General features: G+C 40.5%; 1 protein-coding gene across 17 annotated transcripts in view; it reads right to left on the minus strand.

Annotated features, from left to right (window-relative positions):
* Positions 1 to 27,028, minus strand: part of LOC148329801 (neurexin-1a-like) — a 176,122-nt gene extending 149,094 nt beyond the window's left edge. For 6 of the 17 annotated variants that reach the window (XM_088305558.1, XM_088305571.1, XM_088305559.1 and 3 more), the window contains exons 1-6: positions 26,828 to 27,028; positions 23,899 to 25,125; positions 13,384 to 13,401; positions 11,828 to 11,857; positions 11,050 to 11,061; positions 10,688 to 10,735 (exon numbers count right to left, since the gene is read on the minus strand). In XM_088305558.1, coding sequence (XP_088161684.1) covers positions 10,688 to 10,735; positions 11,050 to 11,061; positions 11,828 to 11,857; positions 13,384 to 13,401; positions 23,899 to 24,610 — 820 coding nt within the window. In that variant the 5' untranslated portion in view covers positions 24,611 to 25,125; positions 26,828 to 27,028. The remainder of the gene's footprint in view (positions 1 to 10,687; positions 10,736 to 11,049; positions 11,062 to 11,827; positions 11,858 to 13,383; positions 13,402 to 23,898; positions 25,126 to 26,827) is intronic. The other 11 variants (XM_088305566.1, XM_088305564.1, XM_088305562.1 and 8 more) reach the window with 8 other exon arrangements.
* Between the last annotated feature and the right edge of the window lie 371 nt (positions 27,029 to 27,399).

The following is a 27,399-nucleotide window of genomic DNA, read 5'->3' on the forward strand; positions in this document are numbered from 1 at the left end:
TGTCAGCAGTCTAAAAAAACAACGTTCGGAGACTTTGTGCGCTCATCCCCTGTGCCCCGAGGGATCTGTATTGGGAGAGATATTATAAAGATTGGAAAATACCGATGTCAACACTGCATGCTGATTTTTGAAACGGCTGGAAGGTATATTATTCCTTGCCTATTCATTCTGAAGCAGCATGCAGTAGCACATTCATGTTAGACACGGTAGATTGTGTAACGGCCGGATTCATAATAAATGCAACGCCGTATTTGAGTTGATCTTTTGAGATCACAGGCCGTTTTCACAGCCGACATTTTGTGTTGCGGTCACATGATTTACGTGGGTGGATTTCACCAATGGGAGAGATATGGCTCAGACGGTTAAATTGCTGACAAGCGATTGGAGTGCTTGCTCAATCCCAAGCAAAAGGAAAAGAATGGCTAGTTAACTTCTGACCTGATATTTTCGGAGAGATTTTAAATGCTGAGCTGAAACACTTTCAAAAATGAAAATGGACGAGTATATCAACGGCCATCGACGAACAGGATTCTGATAAAAAATGTTAATTGAACATCTCTCATATTCTAGCTTTGTGTCATCTGCATAATTGTGATAGCCACCATTGGAGTTTTGAAGCTTATCACTCCGAGGTAACATACAGACTGAACAGAAGGGGTCCAAGGACTGACCCTTGAGGGACCCCACGCCACGGCCATTCGATCTGATTCAAAACGTCCAACGGTCAAAAAGTAACTCCTTTCCTCCTCCTTCATTTTTTAGCCGTACTTTGTTTCCTCACTCGGGTCGCGGGTGTTATGCTATACTGCACTTTTTTTTTTTTTTTGGGCAACGGCTCTATTTTAAACTAAAATGATGCAATGGAAGCTAGGATGGCCAGAACTCGTCTTCCCGATAATTGTGCCGAGTTCTGTCTGGCTGTTGTCTCTCCGGGGGAACAGCAGGAAGCTCAGGGGTGTCTTGTTATATTTCACACTTAATGATGTGCAGGGCATCCGCGCCTCTTATCTGCGACACTATTTTAGTCACCGACACACTCGCTAAATGACATTTTAACAGAAAAATTCAAGGACTAGAAGGCCTCAAGCTTCCTTAATGAAATGACCAGGCATTGGGAGTTCTAGTGTTAAGAAAACAACAATTTCATTTTTTTTTTTATGAATTTTACTACGCTTATGAGATTCGAGAGCTCGTCTCTCCAGTGCAATCTAACAAATAATTCAATTAAATTAATGATTTAAATATTTTTGCATGTATTTGCAGAGACGCTACTCAACATTGTTGAAACATAACACCACATTCACATTTGATGATCTCATAAAAAGAGCCTATGAATGATTAAACTGGGGAAGTATTGACATTTCAGTAATGACGCTCGGCTTAGTAGACTTTGCATTCATCCATAATGTGAACAAAGATGACCTGTGATGCTCCGAAATTTGTCCTGAAGTCAAAGTGATAAATCCTAATGAATTGAATGTGATTTAGAAGTAGAATTAAGAAAAAAAAAAAAAAGCAAACAAACAGAGAGACAGTTGCAGTTCACTGGGCTCCTTTAATTCCTGGAAGCCTCACTGTGCTTTGACAGTAACATGAATGTTTTGACAGCTCCGTGGTGACCTTCGCCAGAGCGCCGGGAACAGCGTGTTATGGCCTCAGCAGTGTCATTTGAAAGAAATATATTTACAGTTCACAATGTTAGTCCCCCGCAGGATGGAGCAAGCTTAGCAAGTTCAGGATACAAATGGAGCTTCTATTGTTTAATATCAGAACGGCTTCTGACACGGGCTTACGGTGTCACACATCAAAAATCTGATTTGATTAAAACATCTGGACAGACTTTGTAATGGCAAACAGTAATCAAAAATAAATCCTCGACAAGTCTCACTTCATATCAACAAATACTGCAGTGACGGAAGCGTGATGCACAATAAGTTTCTTTCTGAAACTGAAGGTTACAAGCATCGTAAAATTGAACTGTTAATTCCTGATTTTGCTGCAAATAGAACCGCATGAGTAAATTATCATACGAGGAGAGTTTGGGTTAATTATTCACGTTCAGTAGACATCTGTGGTGTGTAATCTGGATCACTGGATGCTAAGTGTGACACAGTATTTTAAAGGCTACAGACCAAGTACGAAGGTCTGCTAGATCTACCGTATTTTCCAGCCGCTACATTTTTCCTAGATTGTGAACCATGCGGCTAATACAACAGTGCGGCTTTTCTGTGGGTTTTTCTTTCAACAGTGGGGGGCGCTCTATAGTACAGAAAATACGCTAAATAAATCTAGATTTGTTTGCCTCTTGGGTCTGTTCTAATTAGCAAAGTTGTTGCCGTGTTAAAAGGGACTGTTTTAAAAATGTGTTTATGTGCTGTTATGGGCATTTTTTAGGGGGGGTATAAGAGTTGCTGCGGCTTATATGCGGGTGGGCCGTATAGTCCATTGTGTGTGTTTATGGTTTATTGTTATTTATATTGCGTTGGAGATATTATTATGCACTTAATCTCTTTTAATCATTTTACGGATTTATTATTATTTTTCCTTAATGTTTTCTTTCATTAACATTTAGATTAGTTTTGTTAGATTAAAGCACATTGAATTGTCTTATTGTCCTACTGCTCATTATTTAAAAAAAAAAAAAAGGACGAGTTTTTGTATAATTCTACATACTCAGTTTTTTGTTTACGCCTATAACGATGCCTCTTTGTGCGGCAGACTGAAATCAATATTGAAAGAGCCGAACCTCTTTTAACAACAATGCAAAGGAGCAGCCTTGCTGGCATTTTGATCTTTCGTTGCACTGCGGTGGATCTCATCCAGAAAACGAAACAAGATTCTGCTCGCAGAAACTCATTGATACAACAGCAGTGGACCAAGTGGGGTCACGTAATCTCCCACTGTCTTTCCCTGGCTCTGTCTCAAAGGATGTGGGGCAGTGCACAGGTGATGTGAATCCAGGAATAAGAGAGGAAAGGGGGGGGGGGGGCGAAGGCGGGCAGGAAATGAGATGGGAGGCTCGATGAATAACACAAGGAGATGAATTTCTTGCTGTCTGAGTGGAAAACATTCTTTTTGGCCGCATCGGAAATAGCCTGGCGAGTGGAGCTTCTACATGTGAGACCTCACATTCATGACGCATTCATGTCAAATCGGACGCCATAATTCAGACTATGAATTTACAGAACGTGTCAGGAAAAATTCTGGCGCAAGTGACAAGAGCAAACAACGCAAGGTGACATTCGGAATGTCGCTACATCAAATGTGGATCATGAAAATTAATAGAACATTAAAAACACAAGTCCAGTTGTTGTGTTCAATGTTCGGGGATATTTTAATGCATCAGAACATGAATTCAATAATCATCAGCACAATTCCTTGCATGCTCAAGATGAGCATTCAATAAAAATGCATCGTAGTGAGCCCAGTCAAAAGCCTCGCCCACAAATGCAAAGTTAAATCTTGATTCTAAATGAGTGAAAACATTTTATTTTTTTGGTTTCCTTTAAATCGATCCGCTTGGTGCTCATAAGGCACACCAGCAAACAAAGAAACCAATCTATCAAAAATCTCGCTCTGAATATAAACAATGCACGTTGAGCTCTCATGCAGCTAAGGAAATTAGTGCTCAATAGAAAAATTAAATGAGAATTGAAACGTTCCTTCCTATATGCAAAATAATATCAACGCCTGCGTAGTTTATGTGCGTCTCCAAAAGGCTTCCTTTCTAAATAGTGTTTTTGTTCCTTAGGACACTCTGGTCTTGAGCGTAATGACTGCTGGTGCACACCTCCCGAGACAAATTGCCACTGACCCCCATGGATTTTCCAGGGCACACTCCATTCCAAATGGACTATTCAATTTCCCAGAGGGAGCCCTGCCACTTCCTCACCATGCATCATTGAAAATGAAGCCACTTTTGTTTTCGCCTGTTCACAATATCGTACCAAGCGTTCACGTATATGCACCGAATGCTCATTTCATTCACGGATAAGCATTAATTGGTGACTTATATCGCTCGATGCTAAGCTCTAAAATTCCATAATCTTTAGTACGTATTCAAAGTGGGCCGAGTCCGGCTTCATATTGGTAAACAAACAGACACTAAAATGACTCGCTTTAAAAAAGCTTCTCGGCATATACGTCATGAGTTGATTTTGTCCAGACAGCCATAAAAATGGAAGTGATTTTTGAAAATATTCCGGCAGTGACGGATTGCATCAAGATGATCACGGTAATTATCACGTGTAGAACGGCATGTCATGATAGCATTTAACTTGTTTTTTTTCTGTCAAAGCCAATGGCATGCCCGGTTGTTATATCATTCGTAACAATACGACATGACGCTTTCCAAATAATCTTCTGACGGGTGACAAGAAGCATGGAAGGAAATCATGATGATGTGCATTCGCTCTTCCATGTCGTCCCGCTTGAATTTTCATCTCAATTGTCAGAAACCACAAAATGACCACAATAGCCCATAAAAGCTGTCAATTGAAATTGTTGATTGGGAAGACAGAATTCACAAATAGAGTCAGCGCCATAATTATTCACACCCTAGTCAAAATTTGGGTTAAGTCAATTTTGATTTCAATTTGCATTATTTTCTTAGACTGCCCGAAGACAGGAGGGAAAGGCTCCAGCACCCACGCGACCCTCGTGAGGAGGAGCCGTTCAGATTATGGCTGTACGGATGTGAGAAAAATTGAATCTAAAGCACAATACGAAAATAAAGACGCACCAGTTTTTAGGCTCAGCGCCTGACCACGAAAATAGAGCCTTGAGTGTTTGCTGAAGGCACATACGAAAATTGAGAGGTTCAGTAGCTCTAGGTATTGTTGTTAATTAGTGTGGAAACGCAATTTATAAAATTTAAAAAAAATAATACTTACAAAAAAATAATAATAAGAAAAATTTAATAAAAATAATAAAAATAAATAACTAATAATAATAATATCACCATAAAATACACTTGAATCCAATCAGTCATTATTTCAGCATACTTATCCTTTTCCTAGCATATTCGTCTCCGCTTTTTGCATACGACGCCTTCAACATGTCAAAAGTGCAACACATGACAGACCTGTAACTGGAGAAGATGAATGCACACTTTTCAAAGTCCCACAAATCGGCCAACAAAGCATCATTCTAACCAAGTATTGTGTGCACACTGACAGCATGACTGCGATCTTTTTGCCTTTACAGTAAATCATCACCGTTGTGGGAAACATTTCATCCTTCAGCCCTGTTTGCAAAAAAAAAAAATGGCTTGAATGTACTCAAAACTACAACAAACATGCAAGCAATACATTAAAGGAACTGAAGCAGAAATGCGAAGCGACCTTCCGCATCCTAAAATTCATCCTCTCCTATTGGCATGCTGAGAAATACAGTCTTTCATCACCAAAGTCTCCGAGAGGCATCGACCAACGGTATTGATCTGAAGTAGATCTTCCACTCTGCTAGGGAGCCAGATGAGCCTTGTCGACATCGACCCCCCCCCCCCCCTCTTTATTTGGCATTTGCTTTTACTCTTTCTTTAGACTGAAAGAATTATATATCTGTCATCTTTTATTGTAAGTATCACTAAGGAGACGGCGCTCTTGTAATAAAAGAAGGTGTGAAGCAGCAGACTGTGGTGTTGAAAGGTGCCATTGAAGGCGGGCGAAGGAGGCCCATTGCCGGAGCGATGACAATCTTCACAAGGAAAATAGAGCGAGAAAATGTACTTTCCTATTGGATGAACGAACGCCTGTGAGGTTGTCGCAATTTAAACGATATTTTCTGCCGAAAATAAAAAAACAGATTTATCTTGGGCAAAACGTCAGTTTGAACACGGCAGCTCAGTGAGAATTATTTTGTGTGTTGTGGTTTTTTCATGTGTACTTATTACAAAAAATGGTGGAGAATTTTGACTGACTAAATATTTCACGCAAGAGCTCATTTTAGCATGTGCCAAATTATAAATATTTGCGATTTCTTTGGCTTTTGAGTGCATTTCTGCGACACCTATTCCCAAAGACGGGTCAAGAAGTGGTATGAATTTTTTTGTTATTATTGTTGCAGAGAGCTGAACAACAGCTCATTTTATTTTCACTTGTGTGGCAGTTAAGAATGGTCAAATAAGATATTCAGTATACATAGGCACTAGAAAACGTAATGTTTTTTGCGTCTCACCGTCTTTATACACCGAAAAATAATAATAAATGTTCACAGTCTTAATCAGTTGCTGCAATTCCATCTGAAGCGATTTTCAATGTTATATTCATTTTGTTAACATTTGGGAGTTATGTTGAAACGGTTCAGTAAGCTTATTCTGTCAATACTCGGGATACTAGATTTTTTTTTTCCTTGAAAACTGTGATAATTGCGTTCTAACATGCTCCAATTTGATGTAGCCGTAATTTCTGTATTGCGCAACATTGGCACATACAGTTCATACAGTACGCCTGTAGGCTGTGAAGCTAAAGATAAACTTCAAAATTATGATAATATCCCCTCTTAGCTCTCATTATATAAGCAATGTGTCATCGTTTTTTTTTTCACCCACTAGTGTGTCATTTCTCCTCGCATATTTTTAACAAGGAAACGAGTAATCCTACATGTGAAAACCGTCATTTGATGTGATGCATCGCCATGGGCCATTGGGTAAACAAATCAAAAAGGAATTGATTGTTATATTGGTGAGTTCTCACTGAAAGTTCACATTGCAACCGAAAAAGAATTTTTCATCAAAGTTCAGACGGTCACTTAGACTCTAGTGTTATTAACTCATTCACTCCCATTGACGGCTAAAGGCGTCAAAGATCCCTTCTTTTTAATTTTTTTTTTATTCGGCTGGTAGTGAATAAGTTAAATGTGAACGTCTCCTCTCGAACGATCGGCACTGTCAGAGACAAACACCCTCGCTAATGAAAGGGAGGCTGGTCTAAATAATACAATTTTCTCAAGTCGTTATTTATTTAAAAAGAGGACTCACATATGTGCTTATTACCCAGCACAACAGAGATGTTGTAATCCTCTGAGATGGTCAATGGAGCAGAAAGGATTTTGCTGTCAGTCTCCTTGGTTTCATGTGAAGCTACAAAGGCAACATCTGTTGTTGATTCAATGTGTTCTGATACCTGTCACAAAGCGATAGCCGACACGTCCGCAAAAGTTATACTTAGACGTGCTGCTCCGTATTGTTGAAAAAACATCTTGTTGGGGCCTAAATGTTGGAGCCAATATGACTGGGTAAGGACAACGTGAATGGCAGATTTTATTCATGGTTCAGGACGCCACACGGAAATGTGTTTGGATCAACCGGGATTTGAAAATTTCTTTCTGAATGTTTCTGGATTTCCTGTCTTATTTTTTTTTTTAGACTGCAAAGTAGTTGAGACTGAATAAACAATGCCTTGTCTGGTCACAATCTGGTGCATTCGGTTTTGTTTGAAGACGCAATTAACCAACAATAAATTACAACCAATCAAGCAAAAATGTACAACTGTAATGTCACTTAATTAAACAACTATAATTTGCATCAACAACAAACAGGCTTTTGTCATGTCTGACAGATTAATGCAATGATAAATAATTAGTTTTTCACAGACGTTGCATATATGGCCTCATTCTGTGAAATGAAACTGGATGGATTTTCCATCTTGTGGTTTATTTGTGTGACCTTTCCAGGAAAAAAAATGGACTTTCCTTCGTATTGTATGTATTCAGATTTTGCAAAATATAAATGAATAGACTGCCGGTGTAATGATGGTGTTATTAACTCAACCTAACTTTAGTAAGTGTGAATGCTTATCTTTTTTCTGTCTACTTGTCTATGTGACGAAATAAGGCAGGGGTGTCAATCATACAGCCCGCGGGCCGGATCAGGCCCACGCACGGGTTTAATCTGGCCTGTGAGAAAATTTGAAAATGAATGAAGATTTGAAAATGCGAGAAAATGAATTGATTCAACCACATATATTCATAGATTTCTTCTATATGTTGCAAAATATTTACAATTGACCAGGACAGCATCCAAATAGCGCTAATCTGCATATTTATATCATGACGGCAATTGCTTTTCATTATAGATCATCATTGGTGATCTTCTTTCTTTTGGTATTTTCATAGACGGGCAGAGGTGAAAAGGGGCGTTGGCGCCGTTGTGCACGGATGTGGGAGGGAACACAGCCGGCCTGTTCTTATTGGTTTATGATGTGAGCTCACATTATAAACCAATAAGAACACACAGAACTCCAAAACAAATCTAACAATTCATGACAATGTAGAAGATTAAAGTGCAAGATGAACGTCTCCATATGTTCAACCAAAAGAGTTAAGCTAATTTCTATGTATGGCAAACTGGGATTTTAGCATTAACAATCCATTTAATTTGTCATGTGTAAACGTGAAGAAAATAATCTCCTGTCCTACTTGATGGCAAATCATGTCAGGGAAATTAATTTGCTTTAAAAGTATACCAATTTACAAAGAGCCCACTTATACCGAAAAGCTTTTATGTACAACCTGCACATCATTTTAAGCCACATATGGCAATTCATTTTGATGGTAGGAATTAAAAAACCTCTAATAGCATCCCCCTGCTGTTTGCCATGCTAAGATGCGAAGAAAGCAATGCTTTAAGTGGAAAAAAAAATACTCCCCTTATTCAACTGTTGCCGGAGCCGTAAACAAACCCACGACCTCCGCACTGTGATACCATCATGCTAACCAGTTGGCCACTGTGCCGCCCACACAAATTATTAATTTTTAATTTTTTTTTTTTTTTGGAGGTACCCAAATTACTAAAGGAGTCCTATCGCAAAATGCAAAAGAGAAACAAAAGTAGTGTGAGCTCTCCGTAAAAAGTCCCGGTAAGCCTGAAGCTAAAAGTGAGAAGCTCTGGTATTACGACCGTTGCGTACAAGCCCACTTAAAGTTCTTGGGGGGAAAAAAAGGGTTTTAGGAATCCAGTTATTGCACCAGCTAAATTCTGCACACATAAACTTGCCCATCCTCAAAGGAGCAAACCAAAACAGGAGAAAAAGGCAGTAGGCGCTTAATAGAGCACAGGTGGACTTTAACATCCAACCATGTCTGGCGTATATTTGCTTAAATTGTGCATCCTATCTCCATGGTCGATATCGCTATTCATCATCAGTCCTCCTAGTTTTAATACCCAAATGAGGACACGGCGTATAGGAGGGGGACTGCACATTACATAACTGGACTGCGTAGGTTTGCACCACAGGGGGGCAACTAACCGAAGCCTGTATTAGAGGCAAAGTGCTGTGCATGTCAGGTTTGTGCCGCATCAGCACTTTCTTCTTCCTGTGGCTTCCCTTCTGTCAATTTCAAAAGCATTTTCTTTTTTTGGCGCATAAATACCTTGCAAACGGAGATTTTGATGCTTCAGTATCAATACATCGAATGGCCGTTTGCTTATTCCACTTAAACGGTCACATGGCGGGCATCATCCATCATCATCAGGGATAAAGAGTAAAACTCAAATGCCAAAAGTCATGCACAATTGGGTTCAGAAGCAGTTCAGCATGAATATTTGATATAAAATGAATGAATTCAGTGTTACTCATCACAATGTCGGCTGCAGTGCCAAGTAAAAAGTACAAGTAGCTTGTAGAATTGACAACACATACAATACAGCTTTTATGTCTTTTTACTATATGGAACTGCCCTTCTACTGCATCAGATTTACCGTATTTCCCGGACTATGAGGTGCACCCGTATATAAACCGCAGCAACTCTTTTAGAGAAAAAAAAATGATATACAAGCCACACTTGAATATAAGCCACAGTATTCTATGTTGAAAAAAATGAGTCGTTTACTGCATGTACAGAACAATTTTGTAATGCGAATGCACATAAAGGTATGTACACAGATTTTACCACGGCAACAACTTTGCTAATTAAAAGAGAAGAGACCCAAGGGAAAAAAAAAAAAAAAAAAGAAATCGAGATTTATTTAGCGAACTATAGAGCGCCCTCTACTGGTGAAAGAAAAATCTGCATAAAAGCCGCACCGTTGCATGAGCCGCATGGTTCAAAATCGAGGAAAAAAGGAGCGGCTTATATTACGTAAAGTTCGGTCGATTGCTTGTAATTGTAATTTTCTCTTAGGAAGTCAATGACTGTGGCGTTATTGTGCATCTGGTTAAACCTTCACTCTAAAATAATGAGGAGCTCCCGTCGGCACCATACGTCGACGTGTGGCGCTTGAAGCAGACATTGGATTAAATACAGGAATGCCACTTACCTTAGAAGGCAGAAAATGGCCATTTCAATTCATGTGAAATGTCAGCAATCAAAATGACATTGTGGGTGTTTGTGGGCACGCGTAACACGTAATCCCATGTTTTAAAGAAAGACTACAGCAGAATGGCGGAAAACAACACTGACATTTCAATATTTACAGTGAGAAGGAGACGCTTACCTGCTCAGATGCAGCGATGCAAGATGTAACAATACACAACTCAAACTACTGAAAATATGCCATGTTTGCAAGAGTAACAAGCCACAGCAGGCAGAAGGCAAATGGAACAACGGCATGTCCAAGCAATCACAAATGGATCTTCTCCTACTTGACTATGTGTGATGCCCAATTATGAAACCACAACTTGCTAGTTTGTGCTTGGTTAAACACGCACACGCACACACACCAAAAAGAAAGTGAATAAGGCTTTACCTTGAATGCTGAGTAGCGACCTTAGAAGCCAAGTTTCCCCTCTCTGCCCTGAGGAGGAGAGTCAAACGGCAAAGATCAGACGTCCACTTACCCCACAGGGAGAAGAGGTGAGGATCACAGCCAGGATGGGAGGCCCACAACACTATGATCACGCCTCACACAACCCCAAACCCATTGTTTGAACCACCATTCTTTTTGTTTTCCTGCCGCCGTCTTCCCATGCAGCAAGCGGGCCGCAGATTGAAAGTGTGAAGCAAAAGCCGCACCTACCTTGAAGACAGCTATTTTTACAAAAGTGCCGCTGACCTCAACTACATTCGCGCCATCGGGTAATCAATTAAGAACACAGAGAGGGGAAGTACCTTTCGTTTTACCTATGAGTTTTGATGAGATGGTCCGGAGTGAAAGCAAGTTCCAGTCGCAAAAAAAAAGGGGAGAACAAAAGGAGAGGAGGAGACACCAATAAGCGTAATGTTGGTAACGGAAATGAAAAAGAGAAAGAGGTGGATTTGCGAATAGAGATGAAATGTCTACAAATGGAAGTAAAAATGGGAACAAAATGGTCGCATGAACGATAGCTTCATGATATGCAAGAATTTTCAATGGCCTTTTGTTTGAAAACTTCAATTAACTCATTCACTAACAGCCGAGTTAAAAAAAAAAAATGGATCTTTGACGTCTTAAGCCGTCAAAGGCAGTAAATGAGTTAATGCAATAAAACAAGGGGTGTCCAACTCCTGTCCTGGAGGGCCAGTGAGCTGTCTCCCTCCTCCTTCACACTTGAATCAAATGAACAGGATTGTGATCAGGCATCTCAGAGCTTGCTGATGAGCTGATCGTTTGCTAGCAGTATCTTACAACATGCTTGATATGGGCGACCTCGAGGACCGGCGTTGGACACCTCTGCAATAAACCATTTGAATTTCGAGTAAACACTCCAAGGACAGACGGGAAAGAAATGACCGATTCAGAGTGGGGAGTCGAAAAGACATAAAAGGGCTCGTATAACATCAACGAGCTCATTCTAATGAAGTGTCACGTTTTGTGCGGGCGTCAAACACACACACACGCATTTCAGAACACAATGACAGCATTGGGGACAATGGAGGGAAGGCGGGAGAAAAGGAACAGAGCTCATACCTTGGTCGCCCATCATGAGGTGTGCCAGACCTTAAAAAGGGAAACAAGAGCACAGTCAGCAAAGAACAAGGGATCATGGGAAGTGGTGTCCAAATCAAGACGGACACAAAGGCATCTCTTTTCACAGCAGATGTCTGTGTTACTGGAAGCGACGGACGGGATAAGGACGAGTCGGAGGGAGAGGAATAGGAGGGTGCACACACAGGGTCAAGCCTGATGAGCATTCGCAGTCGGAATGCGTCATCGGCTACTTACTCATTCAGACATCTTCATTCATGTTTCATCGTATCCCAGATTTAAAATGCAGACTTTCATTGAGAGAGAGTGAAGACGTCCCCCACCAGGACTTTTAATTGAGTCATCCATGTATAATATAGACGCACAATCCATTTAGATGTGCCTGTCACAAGCCAATTAAAGTGACAAATAGAATAAATATGATCACACAAGCCCTAATATTCGAACGCTTCAAATATTATATCGTGCATCCCCAAATAGTGGCCTCCACTCTATAGTATGGGCCACAAATTTAAACCTTACCTCAAATCTCTTTCGGAAGGAGCCCTTTATTTGCATACACACATTTGAAATAATATAGTATTTTATATATGTATGTATTTGTATATACAGTAAATGATATTTTAAGTATAAATGAAGAGGTTTGGTTGAATTAATAAATATTACACTATAGGTTCAGCAAACCTGGAGTTCAAAACCAAAATAAAATTATTTTAATAGAGAAATATTGAGGAATATGTACCAAGACAGGAAGGACAGAACAGATCTGGACGCACACAACATTGCCAAGTGACCCTTTCTTCATTTATTGGAAGGCAAAGACACCATTTGCACATGACTGCTCCAAAAAAAAAAATTAAATCCACACTTGAATTAATGGGGGAATGGCTACGATGATTTTACCTAGCAATTAAAATCTGAAACAAATTCCTCGATCCACCTCTAAGCTTTGCGTGGCTTTTCCAAAAGCAAAACACCCTGCGCCCAAGGGTACTGACTTGCATTAACCACATTTTTAAATCATGTAAAAGAGGCAAACTGAGGATAAAATAGTAATCAATAAAATAATAATAACAACCTTCATAAATAAATAATTAAACACCGTTTTATATGAAAAATGTCATAACGGTTATGAAATGAAGTTAGATGGCAATCACGTTTTGTTTTTTTTTCCTCAACACCTAAACGTATTGCAATTTCTATAGCAGCGGATTGAGGTGTCAGGCAGTTGTGTCGCGCAGCTGAAAAAAAAATTAAATAAAATACCAGACTTAAGTTATAAACTCACATACGACAAGGGCAAGTACATTTACAAAGTAGAAATCCACCACATAGTTTTAGACCAAATTTGGAAAAAGTATAGAAAATATTATGCAATGAGACACCGAGATGAACAAACATCGGAGGCAATAATCACAACCTGACCATGTCGACCACCCTAATTACCTGCGTCAAAACATTTGCGAACATTTATGTGAGGCTCCATCGAGCACGATTATTTCACATTTGCAAGCGCTGAAAGCTCGAAATATACCCACCTTCAGTATATTTATCTTCTGGAAGCACGGACAGGCAAAGAGAAAGAAAGGAAGACATTCATTAAGCAGCATGCAGACTCGGCCTGGCCGTTGCATGTTAGCATGCAAGGCTTTGCAAAAAAAAAAAAAAAAAATAATAATCACATGCAAGTGACAAAATCTGAGCCCATTCCTAATTTGACACGTTTTTCCCATCCTTATTTCTACACTGGAACGCACGGCAAGGTTGAACACTAGCGGTGCCAGCCCTTATTAGTTCATGTGATGTGAAAATATGACATTGTCTCAAACATTTTAGCGGCTGATAAAACATTGGGCAACGCCGTTAAACGGCTTTATAAAAAAGGATATGAGGCAGAATGCTTGGGGGCTATAAAGCACATCTTGAGACTTACTCATTGTGTTATGTAGGGCACTTTAATTCATTTATTTAGGCATGAAGGACTTCAAATATTATTTAATTTGCAGCTCTAGATAAATAGATTATTTTGGAATAAAAAAAAAAAAGGCGTGTCTAGGATACCTGTAATGAAATGCAGAAAAAAGGCCAAACAAGACCCTTCTTTATTAAATATATTTGTGTCAGAGCAGGCAATTTGCGAGCGTGAGTTATTCAGGTGAAAAGAGTTTACAGTGGCAGTAGTCTGCAAATGAAAAAGCTTAACTTCTGTCGTGCAAAGGTGAGGGGTTGCGGGGGGGGGGGGATCATGAGGCACACAGTCGAAGAAATTAATAAGGTCATATATGCATGCAAAATTGAAAATATGCAATTGGTTTGCATGCCATAGACTGCCTATAAAAAAGCAAAACAGTCAGTCATGAAGGGCTTGCCGCTCCAATGTTGATCCTTGGCTTAAATAACAGAAAAAAAAAATTCTCTCTTTATTTTATATTTTTATTTTCTCGTGAGAGGCTAAAATCCTACAGTCAAGTAAGCCAAAGCCAAGTAAAAAAAAATAAATCTTTGACGTCTTCAGCCGTCAATGGCAGTAAATCAGTTAACATGAAAACAACGGGGAAACGCAGCAAAGACCAATTTAAAGCACAACAACAAATTCCTACCTCTTCAAAATGCTTTGTTGCCCAAATTCAAAGGATCGTTTGAGCCCAAAAACTTACCATCATCACTGCTTCCCCCTCAGACATCATGCACGAAAACATTTCGATCGCAGCTTTGTGAACAAATTGCAAAGCGACGGGGGCACCCGACTGTTTCAATTGACCAGTTTGTCTGTGCCTCATTAAAATCTAACACACTTTTCTTTTTTGGTGCATATTTTACAAGCACAAATTCAACTTTGTGGAAAGCTTAATTTCGGAATATTTTGTTCACAAAGCTTGACGATCACAAGACTCATTGAAAAAGCATCCAAGCAAAGCATGACGATGATACTCGTAAAAAAAACAAACAAAAACAAATATATGATAATGTAAAGACCGCAATGACTGACAAAGACAAGAACATGGATGCCGTCACTTCACTACATTTAAAAGTTCTGCCGGGCCTTACATGATCGATGCCTTTTTTTTCATAGTGTAAAAAGATAATAGGAGTCGTGCGGGTTACTGTCATTTGTGTTCTACCGTACAATACATTGAAGTATTTTTTCCCCAATTCCGCAACTATATTTTTGTAACACTAACCCGAATCATTTTTCACATCACGACATGAGTCCTATAGGCTTATTTTAACTTAAAAAACGCAAACAACTGAAATCCCATCATCATGTTTGAGTGATCACCTCGACAAATGTGTGAAATACGTTTAAAAAAAAAAAGATCTAATCCAATCAATGATCTTTCGATGCCATAGTTATGTTGTCATTGTTCTCCATTCGAAAGCAAAGAAGCTTTAGTTGAGACAGCCGTATCAACTGCCGTACTAGGCCATTAAAATAAGACTCTCTCACACGCACGCACACACACATGCACACTCACGGGCTCCGCACATTTTCTTTGACAAATGTACCCAGCTGGTTATATTCTAATCCAGAGACATAAATCCTTTTAATCCCCTTGTCAAAGTGATCCGAGTGCTATTGTGCCGGTAACGCTACACCAAAATGCACTCGGCTGTCTATCACACACACAATCTGCATCTTGTGCCACTGATCATTTTCCGGCAGAAACTCGTTATGTGTGCGTGCAATAATTACGTTACAAAGTCAAGGCACCGCTTTACGAAAAAAAACATCTGGCATGGAACGACAGGAAACACATTGAGGAAGGTTACAAATTATGTAAATGATTTGTTTGTTCTGCCGATTGCTTTCGACAATAAACACAAAACATCCCAACGCAAAAATACTGGGACTCCTCGCAAATAATGCGCATTTACAGTGAGTGGAATTGAAAAAATATTTTGTTGGTCAGCTTCTTAACACTTATAACGGTGTGTTGAGGGGAATATTTGTTTAGTGTCTGTAAGAATGAAGCTAATATTGTCTTGATCTTTCAATTTGGATGGCCTCTGAAGCCACACTAAAACCAGGGATCACTAAAATCATTTGGTTAATACGATAATGACACTTTAAGCTTTCAAATGAGCCTGCATAACGACTTAACGGCACCCTGAAGGTTTCTAGTCCTTACCTGGAAAATAGCAACAACAGTTTTTAGGAATGAACTATTTGTGGAAGATAGTGAATCATGCAATCAGAAATGAAGACTGAGTGTCATCTCATAAATAGTAGATGGCAGTGGTGGGCGGGCAAGGCCTTCAAGGCCTTCTCTGCTGGCCTAACATATTCAAGAAAAAAATGATCATATTCTTTACATTGATGTCACATTATATCCGAGTGTTGTATTTTTAGGTTAGAGGTTTTTATCCAATCAGAATTCAGCTAGCTCGTGTTGCCGGGCAGATTTCACAATAGCAGTAGCACGCACTATTTTTCCGAGGCCTTCAAATACAATCGTGTGGGCATCTGTTCAGTCAAAGTCAATGAGCTTTCAGATTTTATAGACAGTTGCGAAAGGCGGGGGGGTGGCAAATAAAAAAAAAATTTAAAAAAAAGGGTTCGATTAACAAAAAAACCAAAGGTGGATTTTAGTCCAGCCCACAAATCGGCCCTCCTGCATGTAATGAAGCGACTCACGAAATCGGCCAATTGCCTTCGAACAAAGCGACACTAGCAACTGTTTGTGTACGAAGAGACGTGAGACAGCAGTGTGCTTTGTGACACAAAAGAAAAAAAAAAAAAAAGGTCCGCTGCTCCGCTCGTCGTGCCTCAGAGATTGGAACTCGATTCAGATTTCTCATAAACCACCACACATTAACAGATTTTGTTTTTCATCACAGTCTGCTTTTTGTCTCCGAGGCACGGAAATCTAAGAAGAAAAATACTTTATGGACTACGGGGAACATTAACCGAATCACTTAAATGATTATCCGTCCAGCCGCTTCCTATCGGACTTCTGCTGATTACGGTTGCCGAAGATTTGGGCTCGGGTGGGGTGGGACCCGTTGTCACTTAATTGGAAGGCACACATATATACGCAAACAACCACGGACACTCAAATTGACATTCACTCCTCCTCTGGACAATTAAGAGCCTTCGGTGGGCTTTGTGCACATGATTGCTGAAATACATCTCGGACTTTTCTGGTTTTGAAAAATGTTTTTGGAGACTTGCCCGGACATCAATATGCTAATAAACAATCCCTGTTAATGTTGGAAAAAGATTTCTCGTTATTAGAGTAGAAAATATCGAACATTGAGGTTCCACAGTAAGTTGATGAGTTTTTAATAAGAATTGCCAGATGTCATATTGTGATGATTCCATACTCCTAATGAACTTACTTGGGCGAGAATGTTTGTTTTATAAAAGTATGGCCTAGCATTAGAAGCACGTACATAAAGACGTCCGTGGTCTACGGAACGGATGTGGACAAAAACCGAACTAAAGGAAACTGAAAACGAGGTGAGCAGTTCCGGAAAATTCGCTTGGCTCATCATTTCCCGGTGAATAATTATTATTTGTTGCAGCTCTTTTGACTTCATGCAAATGACAAGACGACAACAGCGGGGTTTTGTTCTTCAGAATGCATTCATTGCAAGGTCTTACACGAACAAAAAGAGGGAAGATTAGGAATGATGGATGGATCTAATACAATGTTTGCATGAAACCAGAAGGGACAAGGACTCCTCTTTGAATGATTATGAAATACGAATCAGACTCATGTCCTCAGCTTAAAAGAATGGAAAATTGCACGAGGCAGCAAAGCTCATTCACACGAAGAAGAAAGTAGAAAAATGCGCAAAACTCCTCCCACAGCAGCGTCTGCCTCAGTGGGCATAAAAATCGGGCCCTAAATGAGGCTTCATCTTTCAGTCAAGATTTGGCGGCATCGTCTCGCACATTATCGGAAGCAAGCGGAAGTGTGCAAAGAAATGAAGGGAACGGGCAGCGTGACCTGGCCTGCAGATGGAAATGAAAATGGAATACTGCCACACGGCCAACAATGAATCAAATGTAGAAGAATATAGAAATCATATTTTTTTTCAGTGGAGTGCTGACCTCTGTCTGGGTTGAACAAATTGTTGAAAAAAAAAACATTGACTTCTGCATGTCTACTTCAACACTTTGAATATCCGATCAATGCAATTTGTGTTGTAAGAAAACCCAAAACACATAAAATTGAATATGCCAGCTAATATCATTTTTCTAAATTAACAAAAAAGAAAATACATTCATTAAGATTGTTAGTGAAAAATGGACCATCCATGGATTATCCCTTTAAACTGCTGCCCTTCGATAAATAGAAGAGAATTGACGGATGGATGAATATGTATGACAATGTTTGAGAATTGCACTTTTGCACGTCAGGGAGGGGTGCGGCTTTTGTCACACTTGAGGGGAATATATATATATATATATATATATATATATATATATATATATATATATATATATACTAATATATATATATATGAGACCAATGTTGTGAGCAGATGGCAATGCCGCGTTGACAATAGTCCAATGGTGATCGTTTCAGAGAGGCAGACCAAACAGAGGGGGATTTTCCGAGAACAGATGTGTTGAAGGACCTTGTCATTCTTTCACATCTTTTGGTTTGGAATGATCCAAAAGGATTATCAGAGCAGCGTATACTCCAGATCTTATAACCTTAATCCCAGGATTGACAAAAATCGAGGATCGGGTGCCAGGCAAGGACACTTTTTCTGTGATGCAATAATGGTAATACACTCCCCTGGTGGGAGACGTAAGAAATCAATGTTCAAACGTGTCAGATGTTACGGATTTTGTAACTTTTTTGCTGAAGTGATATGCGCCAGAGTCTTTCTTCTTGAAATGTGCTTCGAAGTGTCCTAAAGAAGCCAAAGTTGTGCTTTTCTTTATTGTAAATGTGTGACAAATCCCATCTGATGTGTTGGTTCGTGTGCTAAAATAAAATAAAATAAAGTGCGCACACACAAAGCACAGCATTAAATATAGATTAGCCGATATATGAAGATATATTCCTCCAGTAGAAATACAAAGACACGGACATGGAGAGGCAAAACATTACAAAACGCTTTTGACTTAAGCACTGTTCGAATCAAAAGATTTGCGCTAAGATGCAAAATCTCTCAGAAGTCTGACACAAAACCCAAATGACGTAACAGACTATAAGGATTGTGTCGCTTACTCTTACAAAGAATTTCAACTGCAGCGACAAGAATGGAATAAAAGAGGATTCATAGCATTCCGCGCTTATTCTTTTCAAAGGTCTAGATTCCAGATATTAAAAGGTGTCCGAGTCAAATTGTACACAAAGTTTAGCATCTGGAATTCAGGAACGGTTGATTAAAATGGTCTTTGGGTAAAATGTTTGTTTGGTCTTTAATTATTAACATCATAGAAAACATGCAGTTTAGGGATGGCTAGCCGCTGTTTGTGGGCTCCGTACCCTCAAGAAAGACGATTGTCGACAGTCACTCGCAGTTGTATTTAAACAAGATGGAAATCCCGCAGGAAATACCTCTAATCTTTTGATCCCAATATCTGTCTTTACAATTGGAGCCACTAACGTAGCATTAATCTGCTTTTGTCCGAGTGGAGCCGCACTTGAGCTCCTTTCCCAGATCTGAAATGTGCTGGCGCAGTGATCGACGCTCGTTGTGGGAAGCACTCTTTCAAATGAAAAATGCAACTTCCCGGAACATGCGGCGCACTTCCATTTGCGAAGCCGAGTGTGAAGTATTGCATGAGTCACTATTCTACAATACGGCACGCCGACTTAGCGGAGAGGCCACCTCTTTGGTGCCGACCAGGGTCAGTCGACATGTTTAGTGGCACTTCTAGGACTAGGTCACGATTACTATTAATAGCATTATAACCGCCAAGTGATACAGTTGGCTGCCAGGATGGCCGAGTGGTCTAAGGCGCCGCGTTGAGGACCCAGTCTCCCCAGGAGGCCTGGGTTCGAATCTCGAATTTCCCCATTGTGGGACTAATAAAGGGAATATTATATTATTATTATTATTATTATTATTAGTTCCTTTTGCTACTTGATGGCGAGCGTCACTAAGAATGGGTTTCTTGTTCAGGTGCGTTGGGAGCTATGCACGATAAATAATGTGACACGTAGCATCATGTGTAATTCACCAAATAATGAAAATTAGGTATGCAACAGATTTGCGTTTGTTTGCTCGCGGGGGTGAATTCACCCAGGAGGGGTTCAGCGTCCCGCAACAAAAATGAAGAAAAAAAAAAAAAAAAAAAAAAAAAAAAAACTACCGGAATTTCCGGACTATAAGCCACTACTTTTTTCCTTGATTTTGAACCATGCAACTAATTCAACTGTGCAGCTTTTCTGTGGATTTACTTTCACCAGTAGGGGGCGCTCTATAGTTCAGAAAATACGCGAAATAAATCTTAATTTTTTTTTTTTTCTCTTGGGTCTGTTCTGTTTTAATGAGCACTCTTTTAACAGTCTGTCGGTGTACCTTTATGTGCATTCACAGTACAAAATCGATCTGTACATGCAGTAAAATACTTTTTTTCAACATAGAAAACTGCAGCTTATATGCGGGTGCGCCTTCTGGCCCGGAAAATACGGTAGTCATTGTGGTGACCTGTGTGTTTTTTTGGGGGTTTTTTGCCGCCAACTAAAATTTGTCTCCCATTCTCCAAGCCTGATCCTTCTTTAGGTCGTACCGACTGGTAAAGAAAGCTCGCAGTGTTGTATACCTTTCCGCGCCCACAGACCGCAATGACATTGTCCCACATTAATTTTATATTACCAATCATCACTCTCTGTTTTTGTTTTTGGACTTTATTTGGGTGTGTATCTGCCTACCACTTGCTTGTGACATCGTCAACCACAAAATTTTACAAATGTAACAATCACACTAATTTGCTCCCACCTCCATTCCCAAAACGCGGAGAACAGAAGCATTAAAAACCCTGCACAAAGTCGCCTCGGAGCACTGCAGTAACAGCCCCAGACAGACAGTCGAGCTCATGAGGCAAGAAAGCGCACGGAGTGACTCTTGTGAAAATATATAGCTGGAACTCCAGCCCCAGTGCACAAGTTGATTGATGACATTTCCTTTATTGGAAGTAAAGGTTGCTTGAGACTGTGAAATATGACCTGGTCACTGCACACATATGTGTGCTTTTACTGTTCAAGGCAGCCTTCCCCGGCTCCAGCAGAAGTCAAGCCCTGACTATGAATCACATAATGGACCAAATAAAGTGCTGCATCTTCTTAGTTGAGCTTGTGATTTTTTTTTTATATATATTTCTACATTTATATCTAACCAGGTCTGATTTATGTTGAACTAATGTGCATTGGAATGAACAAACATCATCTCATCTTATCAGGATGAAAATATGGCAATGCATCGATGTTCTTTCTCTAATGAGAAACGGGAGCAGAGATTGTGCGGGACTAAGCGATGGCTCTAAAACAATGCATTTAAATAATTGTTCTAAGCGATCAAAGAGATTTGTGCAGGCGTAGTCATGCAACGTGCACGCTTGTGATTGAGCAAGGGGAGAGATGACAGTTGTTGTAGCACAGCCAGTAATCCTTTCATCTGATCAAAGTAATAGAGCAGCTTTGAAATGATTTAATGGACAGGTAATGTTGAAATTTCAAGGTATTTTAAGGTTGAATGTGGGTGCTCGCGTTCGTGCGGATGGAGGACAACTTTTGTTTACGACGCTGACATGTTTTGGATCTGCCGAGCAAAAAAATATTTTTCTGCTCGATTTGGCGGTGGAATGTAATTCGGATTGACATCATTGTAAGCTTCGGTTGTTTAATATTTGGGTTTTAAATTATTGTTGTGAACACATCCATCCGTGTCTCATTTACGTTTTCCCAAGTCACCAAGTTCTCACAATGCCCAAATTGCAAGCGACTCTGCAGAATGATGGGAGAGTGTTGGCAAATTATTATTAGTTTTTTTTATCTATTGAATTAGAGGGGCAAGGATTAATCAAAAATTAATTGATTATCAAATTAATCCTGTATTTATTTTGTTTATAATTAATGAATTGTTTGGTTAAAATTGACCAAATGCTCTGAATTTCAGCTTCTCAAATATAAAACATCTGATTTCTTTAGTCCACCATGAAAGTAGGCTGATAATTAAATCCACTAAATTCTTATTGAATATATGATGTTAGGAAAAGATATGTTTCTACTTTCGCTTACTCTTTTTGAGCATGTCGTATTGATTATTTCTAAATAGGTTTTACTGTTTATCTCTCTCTTAAATCCAATCGTATAAGTTACATTTCATTTCACCAGCAAAATTTGTGTAACTGCATCCTCATGCCCCAGATCCTTCTCTTGTACTAAACTACGACCAAAAAAAAAAAAAAAATTACACATCATATACAAATAAGAAATGATAACCATGCAGACTTCAAATCTTGTTGAAACAAAGAGTGCAGCTCCACTCTGTACTTGAAATCCAGTTGATGAATTCATGAACGTAAACATGCAGACGACATGGATGACATTTTAATTTGTTGTCCATGCCTCACTAACTATTGGCAATCTAGTGAGAGCAACTTGCGCTGCAGTCACAGGGCAATCAAACTTGACCTAATGAGCTTATTGTTAACAAAGTATTACACGCTCGGATGGGCCTCTGGGAAAAATTTACATGCAGACATTAAATTTGGCTAATAGGAACATATGTTGGAATATAAAACCCTAAAAAGTACCAAGTGAATTTAGGGCTATAAATCTGCCGCGGACGTCGCACAACATCCGGTTGGCCTCAGAGCAATCGGATTGGATGCAACTGGCGACCATCCATTGTCCGTACCGCTTCTCCTCACGAGGGTCGCGGGGGGGCGTTGGTGCCTATCCCAGCGATCTTCGGGCAGAAGGCGGGGGACACCCTAAACGGGTTGCCAGCCAATCGCAGGGCACACATCGACGAACGACCATTCATGCTCACACGCACACCTAGGGGCAATTTAGAGTGTCCAATCAACCTGCCTTGCATCATTTTTGGAATGTGGGAGGAAATCGGAGTACCCGGAGAAAACCCGGGGAGAACGTGCAAACTCCAAACATGAAGGCCGGAATCGGAATCGAACCCACGACCTCCGCACTGTGAGGCCATCGTGGTAACCAGTCGTCCACCGTGCCGCCTCATGCAGCATCAGAACTTTCTCTACCCATGATCTCATATGACATCTCCATTCTGAGTACTCCTATAAAAGCATTACAAAAATATTTTGTTGATTTTAATTCTTTTTTTTTTTTATGTACTTGCATTTAATACTAAAAGCTATCTTGATTGATTGGCAACTGAGCCCACACACTCCCCTCCGAGAGTTGAATGCGCTTGTGTGAGGGGGGTAAAGTGTCACTTTTTGAAACGCCCCAAAAAATAATAATAATAGGTGAGGGTGCATATGGACAAGAATCAGGGTGTGGAACTAGATTGAGGTCCACCTATTGACGACTTGTGTTTTCCTGGGTTGGAATCCACAGAGAAATGTTGTTGCTGTTTTGCAGATGTCGGAAGGATGTTGCGTTACGGTACGTAGTTGGATTGGATTGCGTTACTGTTGGCACGCCATTGACAACATCAGAACAGTGTTGCGCAATCATTTTGTGTCATTCCATATATCTTACATGATGATATTTGTTCATAAAATAGATTCTTTAATATTTGGACTCCATCAAACGTGTGGATTTTGCATCTGAGGCAAGCCACGAGAGGGATCATTTCATAGGTCAACCGATCCCGGCAGACTGAATGGAAGAAGACCTTTGGGGATGGAGAGCACCGGCGTGTTTTCTTAATGAGGCCTAGCAGGAGCGCCGCTCACGGCAGATCAATTGCATGCATCCCATTACTGGAACAAACAAATGGCCTTCGCTAAATACAGGAAGGGATTCTTTAACAAAAAAAAAAAAAAAGTATTTTAATGTTGTAAGGATTTTGAATTTTCTCAAGTGGGGCGTTTTTTTTTTTTTTGTTTGTTTTTTTACAGAAAATATTTTGTACAGTCAAAGTGGATTCCGATTTCTTACCTTCACTGCAGTCCGTTCCTTGGAATCCAGTCTGAGAGCAGTCGCAGGTCGGTTTGTTGTCGATTAAAGTGCACACTCCGCCATTTAAGCACATGTTAGCCGCACCGCACAGGTCCTTCGCGACCCCTTCGCCGTCCACCATGACAGCCGCTGTGTTGTTGACCTTTATGTCCGTTATCCAACCAGAGAAAGGCGGCTGATCCCGGATGGCGGCGGACGTGAGTCGCAACGCCACCGATCGCAGCTCCGGCGGGATCCCGCCCACGAATAAATGGCTGAAAACGGTCATATCCCGTCTTTTGGATTTCACCTCCACCCATTTGATCTCATTGTCCACCATCAGGGTGGTGTTCTTAAAGTTTCTCCTTATGGTGACAGCGTGCCACTGGCTGTCATTGACCGCCGTGTCGGATATGACGGCGGCGGGCTCGGCGCAGAAGATGGAAAAACGAAGGCTGAGTTTCCCATTAAGTAAGAGGAGTTCCAAAAAGTCGCAAAATCCCTCGTCATCAAAGTAAACCAGCAGCCCGTGGGAGCTCTTTGTTTTCATGTTGAAACTCATTTGGCTTTCACAGCACGCGTTCCAAACTGGGAAGCGAGCCCACTGTCCCTGTGCACCTGTAAACTCCAGACAAGTGCCAACTTCTACAGAGCCGCAAATGAGCAGCCCGACCCAAATCAAATGGGCACTGTGATGCTTTTGTAAAACCATTGTGAGAACACTAATCTATGGGGACGGCTAAATGTATTTATAGGATGTTTTGATTCAGCATTAAGGATTGAGTGTTGAGCTGACTGTGACAGACAAGAGGCAGACAATTAAGGGGCTCATTTTACGATCGATAAATTGAAGCACAATATTCAATTTTTCCAGACAAAAATATTAGCACTGCCTGGGCTATTTGTGCCAAAATAATTGGATTTGTTTCAAGGTCCTCTCTGCCATGGCTCTGGAAAGCCAACTAACAATGCTTCAAACACAAAAATTGTTTGTGATCACGGAAGAGCTCCTCCTGATGCCAGTTAGCGACTGCACGGTTTCACATGAGTTGAGATTGCGGCCTTAATCTTCATCTTCATGCCAACATGGTTTTGGCTGGTAACCGCAAGGCTTGCTGTGGGCTTCTCACCCCGCATCCTCGCTAACAAAGTGAAAAGAAGCCATATGGAGACACACTGGCTGATGAGCTCATCAAAAGAGGCAGTCTGTCCATCCGAGCAAGTTCTCTGCAAAAGAAACAAAATGTCAATTCAGTAGCAGAAATTCAACTTTACTCACGTCCACATTTGCCTTCAGATTTAAATATGATGATGATGAACATCAACCAGAAATGGAACTGCGATGTGGAACAGCATAACACATTTCTCTGTCCTGGCTGCTCAGGTCAAAGCATCCAAAGCAACAATAAATCAACCAAGATCCAGATGAGCCACACATTGCGTCACCATGACGTCACGTACAAGAATTTGTTTTTCAGTTTCGATATGCTGCTTCCGACTTCTTTTTACACTTGTACGTCTGTGAAGAGTGTTAAAAATCACAATATGTGAAGCCAATTGGCCTCAAACGATTCCTTCATTTTCTATGATAGTGATTCACTTATTTTTACACTTGAAAGTCAGTTCGTTAAACTGCCACCAACATTAAGAACTGTGTTGTTAATAAAGGTTTTATGTAGGCGATCGTTTGAGCCGGGAACAATTCATTCCGAATCAATTATTCCCTTTCGTGCCCTGTAATTCATTGGCAACCATTCCGAGGTGAAACCCACCAATTATCCAAACTCAGCAGCTCAGTCAGAAATTAATTTTTAGTGACACCAAAATGTTAGGACCAAATGTAAGTAAAAAAAAAAATTATGCAACAACAATGTCACGGCACTTGCAGAAAAAAAATCTTACTAAATCATTGCAAAGCAGCTCACTGCCGCTAGGGGGCATTTTTACATAGTATTTGAAGATTGATATACTATGCGGTGATGTATTAACCAAGCTGCAGGCATCGATCCACTTCTTTCTTTGTCATCCCCACTCCATGACACCCTTAGTCATCATTCACTCCATTTTTCCAAGCGAGCTTGACACACAGACATTTTCTTTGATGCAGTAAATAGAAAAGAAGGGATCATTAAGTTCTGACATGCACAAGCACAATTAGAGAAGTGGACTCACTTTCTGTTAACAGCATCAGAAACGATTTCTTATATACTCAACAATTTGACTTTTACATCTCCAAAAGCAAGCATTTGCATATCGCGAATGGCTGGCCAGTGCGTTTGGAAGAGAACAAAAAAAAAAAACACTTGAAGAAAAAAAGTGCGCCATTTGCTCACAAAGGAGATTTGTGTAACGAAATGCGCGCATTTGGCACAATTTGCTTCTTGGATGATGAAAGGTTAGCGTATCTCAAGAGTCTTAGATTCACCCTCATTCACGGTAACGGGAAGTCAAATGCGTCATTAAAGGTTGTGTTTTGGAAAATGGTGTTAACTAACAACAGTTCATTCCAATGCTCGTCATGTGCGTTGTTTAGTTGGGGTTTTTTTCCTCCCCAAAGCGACGGCACACTCCGCATCGTTCCCACAGCTCATACCTTTACACTCCGCAGCAGACGACGAGGCTGACGGGTGTTATTTTGCATCTAAAAGCATTCATGTATGAATTTTTATTTAAGTGTGGATGGCAGCGGGGGGGGCAGGAGGGAAATCAAATGTTGTGCTATTATCACCTTCCTTGCGCTGCTTACACTTGTAACGGACCCTGAATATAGTTAGCGCAAAAGGAACGTAGGGGACGAAGACTACAGCACAAAAACACGTTGGCCAAAAACATCTCACATCCATCAATATGTGCGCTGAAAAAAAAAAAACGCGCGAGCAAGACGGGCCACTTCCACACTTAAGTCGAGTTATTCGGAGGTGGCATTTACCTTAACGTGCTTCCTTCCACTGTGTCTTCATCTTAAAAAAAAAACAAACACGTAAAGAAATGTGATGGAAAAAAAACAAAAAAAAACAATAATAACAACAATGAAAAAGACCAACGAGATTTCAGGTGAAGAGCAGCGGAGTGAGAATCCAGTTTTTGCTGGAGGAGGAGAGAGAGGTGCAGTGTGCTTTCCCGGCTGAGCTCGTTCACGGACTGCGAACTGCCACGGCACAGACAGCGCGAATCACGTGACTCCCTCGTGCAGGGGAGGGGCTGGATGGAGGATGCAGCTACCTTGGACAGCGCCTTGGCGTCCACACGCAAACGCAAACAACACGAGTGAGATACTAACTTCTTCTACCAAAGACTGCATAGAAGAATTACAGGGCAAACACTCTTTTTCCAAGGACACATTTGAGCACTTTTGAACACTTTCTGCATCAGTAGCTGCTGAGCTAGATAGATAGACGGATAGATGGCTCGATAAATGCATAAATGGATGGAGCAGTGGAAGGGAAGGATGGGTTGGGCGGATGTGAAAGCAGGCTATTTGCGATTCGATTGGTGGATGGA

The sequence above is a fragment of the Idiotropiscis lumnitzeri genome, chromosome 9 (genome assembly GCF_059441095.1).
Source record: "Idiotropiscis lumnitzeri isolate Australia: NSW breed Sydney's pygmy pipehorse chromosome 9, RoL_Ilum_1.0, whole genome shotgun sequence".
NCBI lineage: Eukaryota > Metazoa > Chordata > Actinopteri > Syngnathiformes > Syngnathidae > Idiotropiscis > Idiotropiscis lumnitzeri.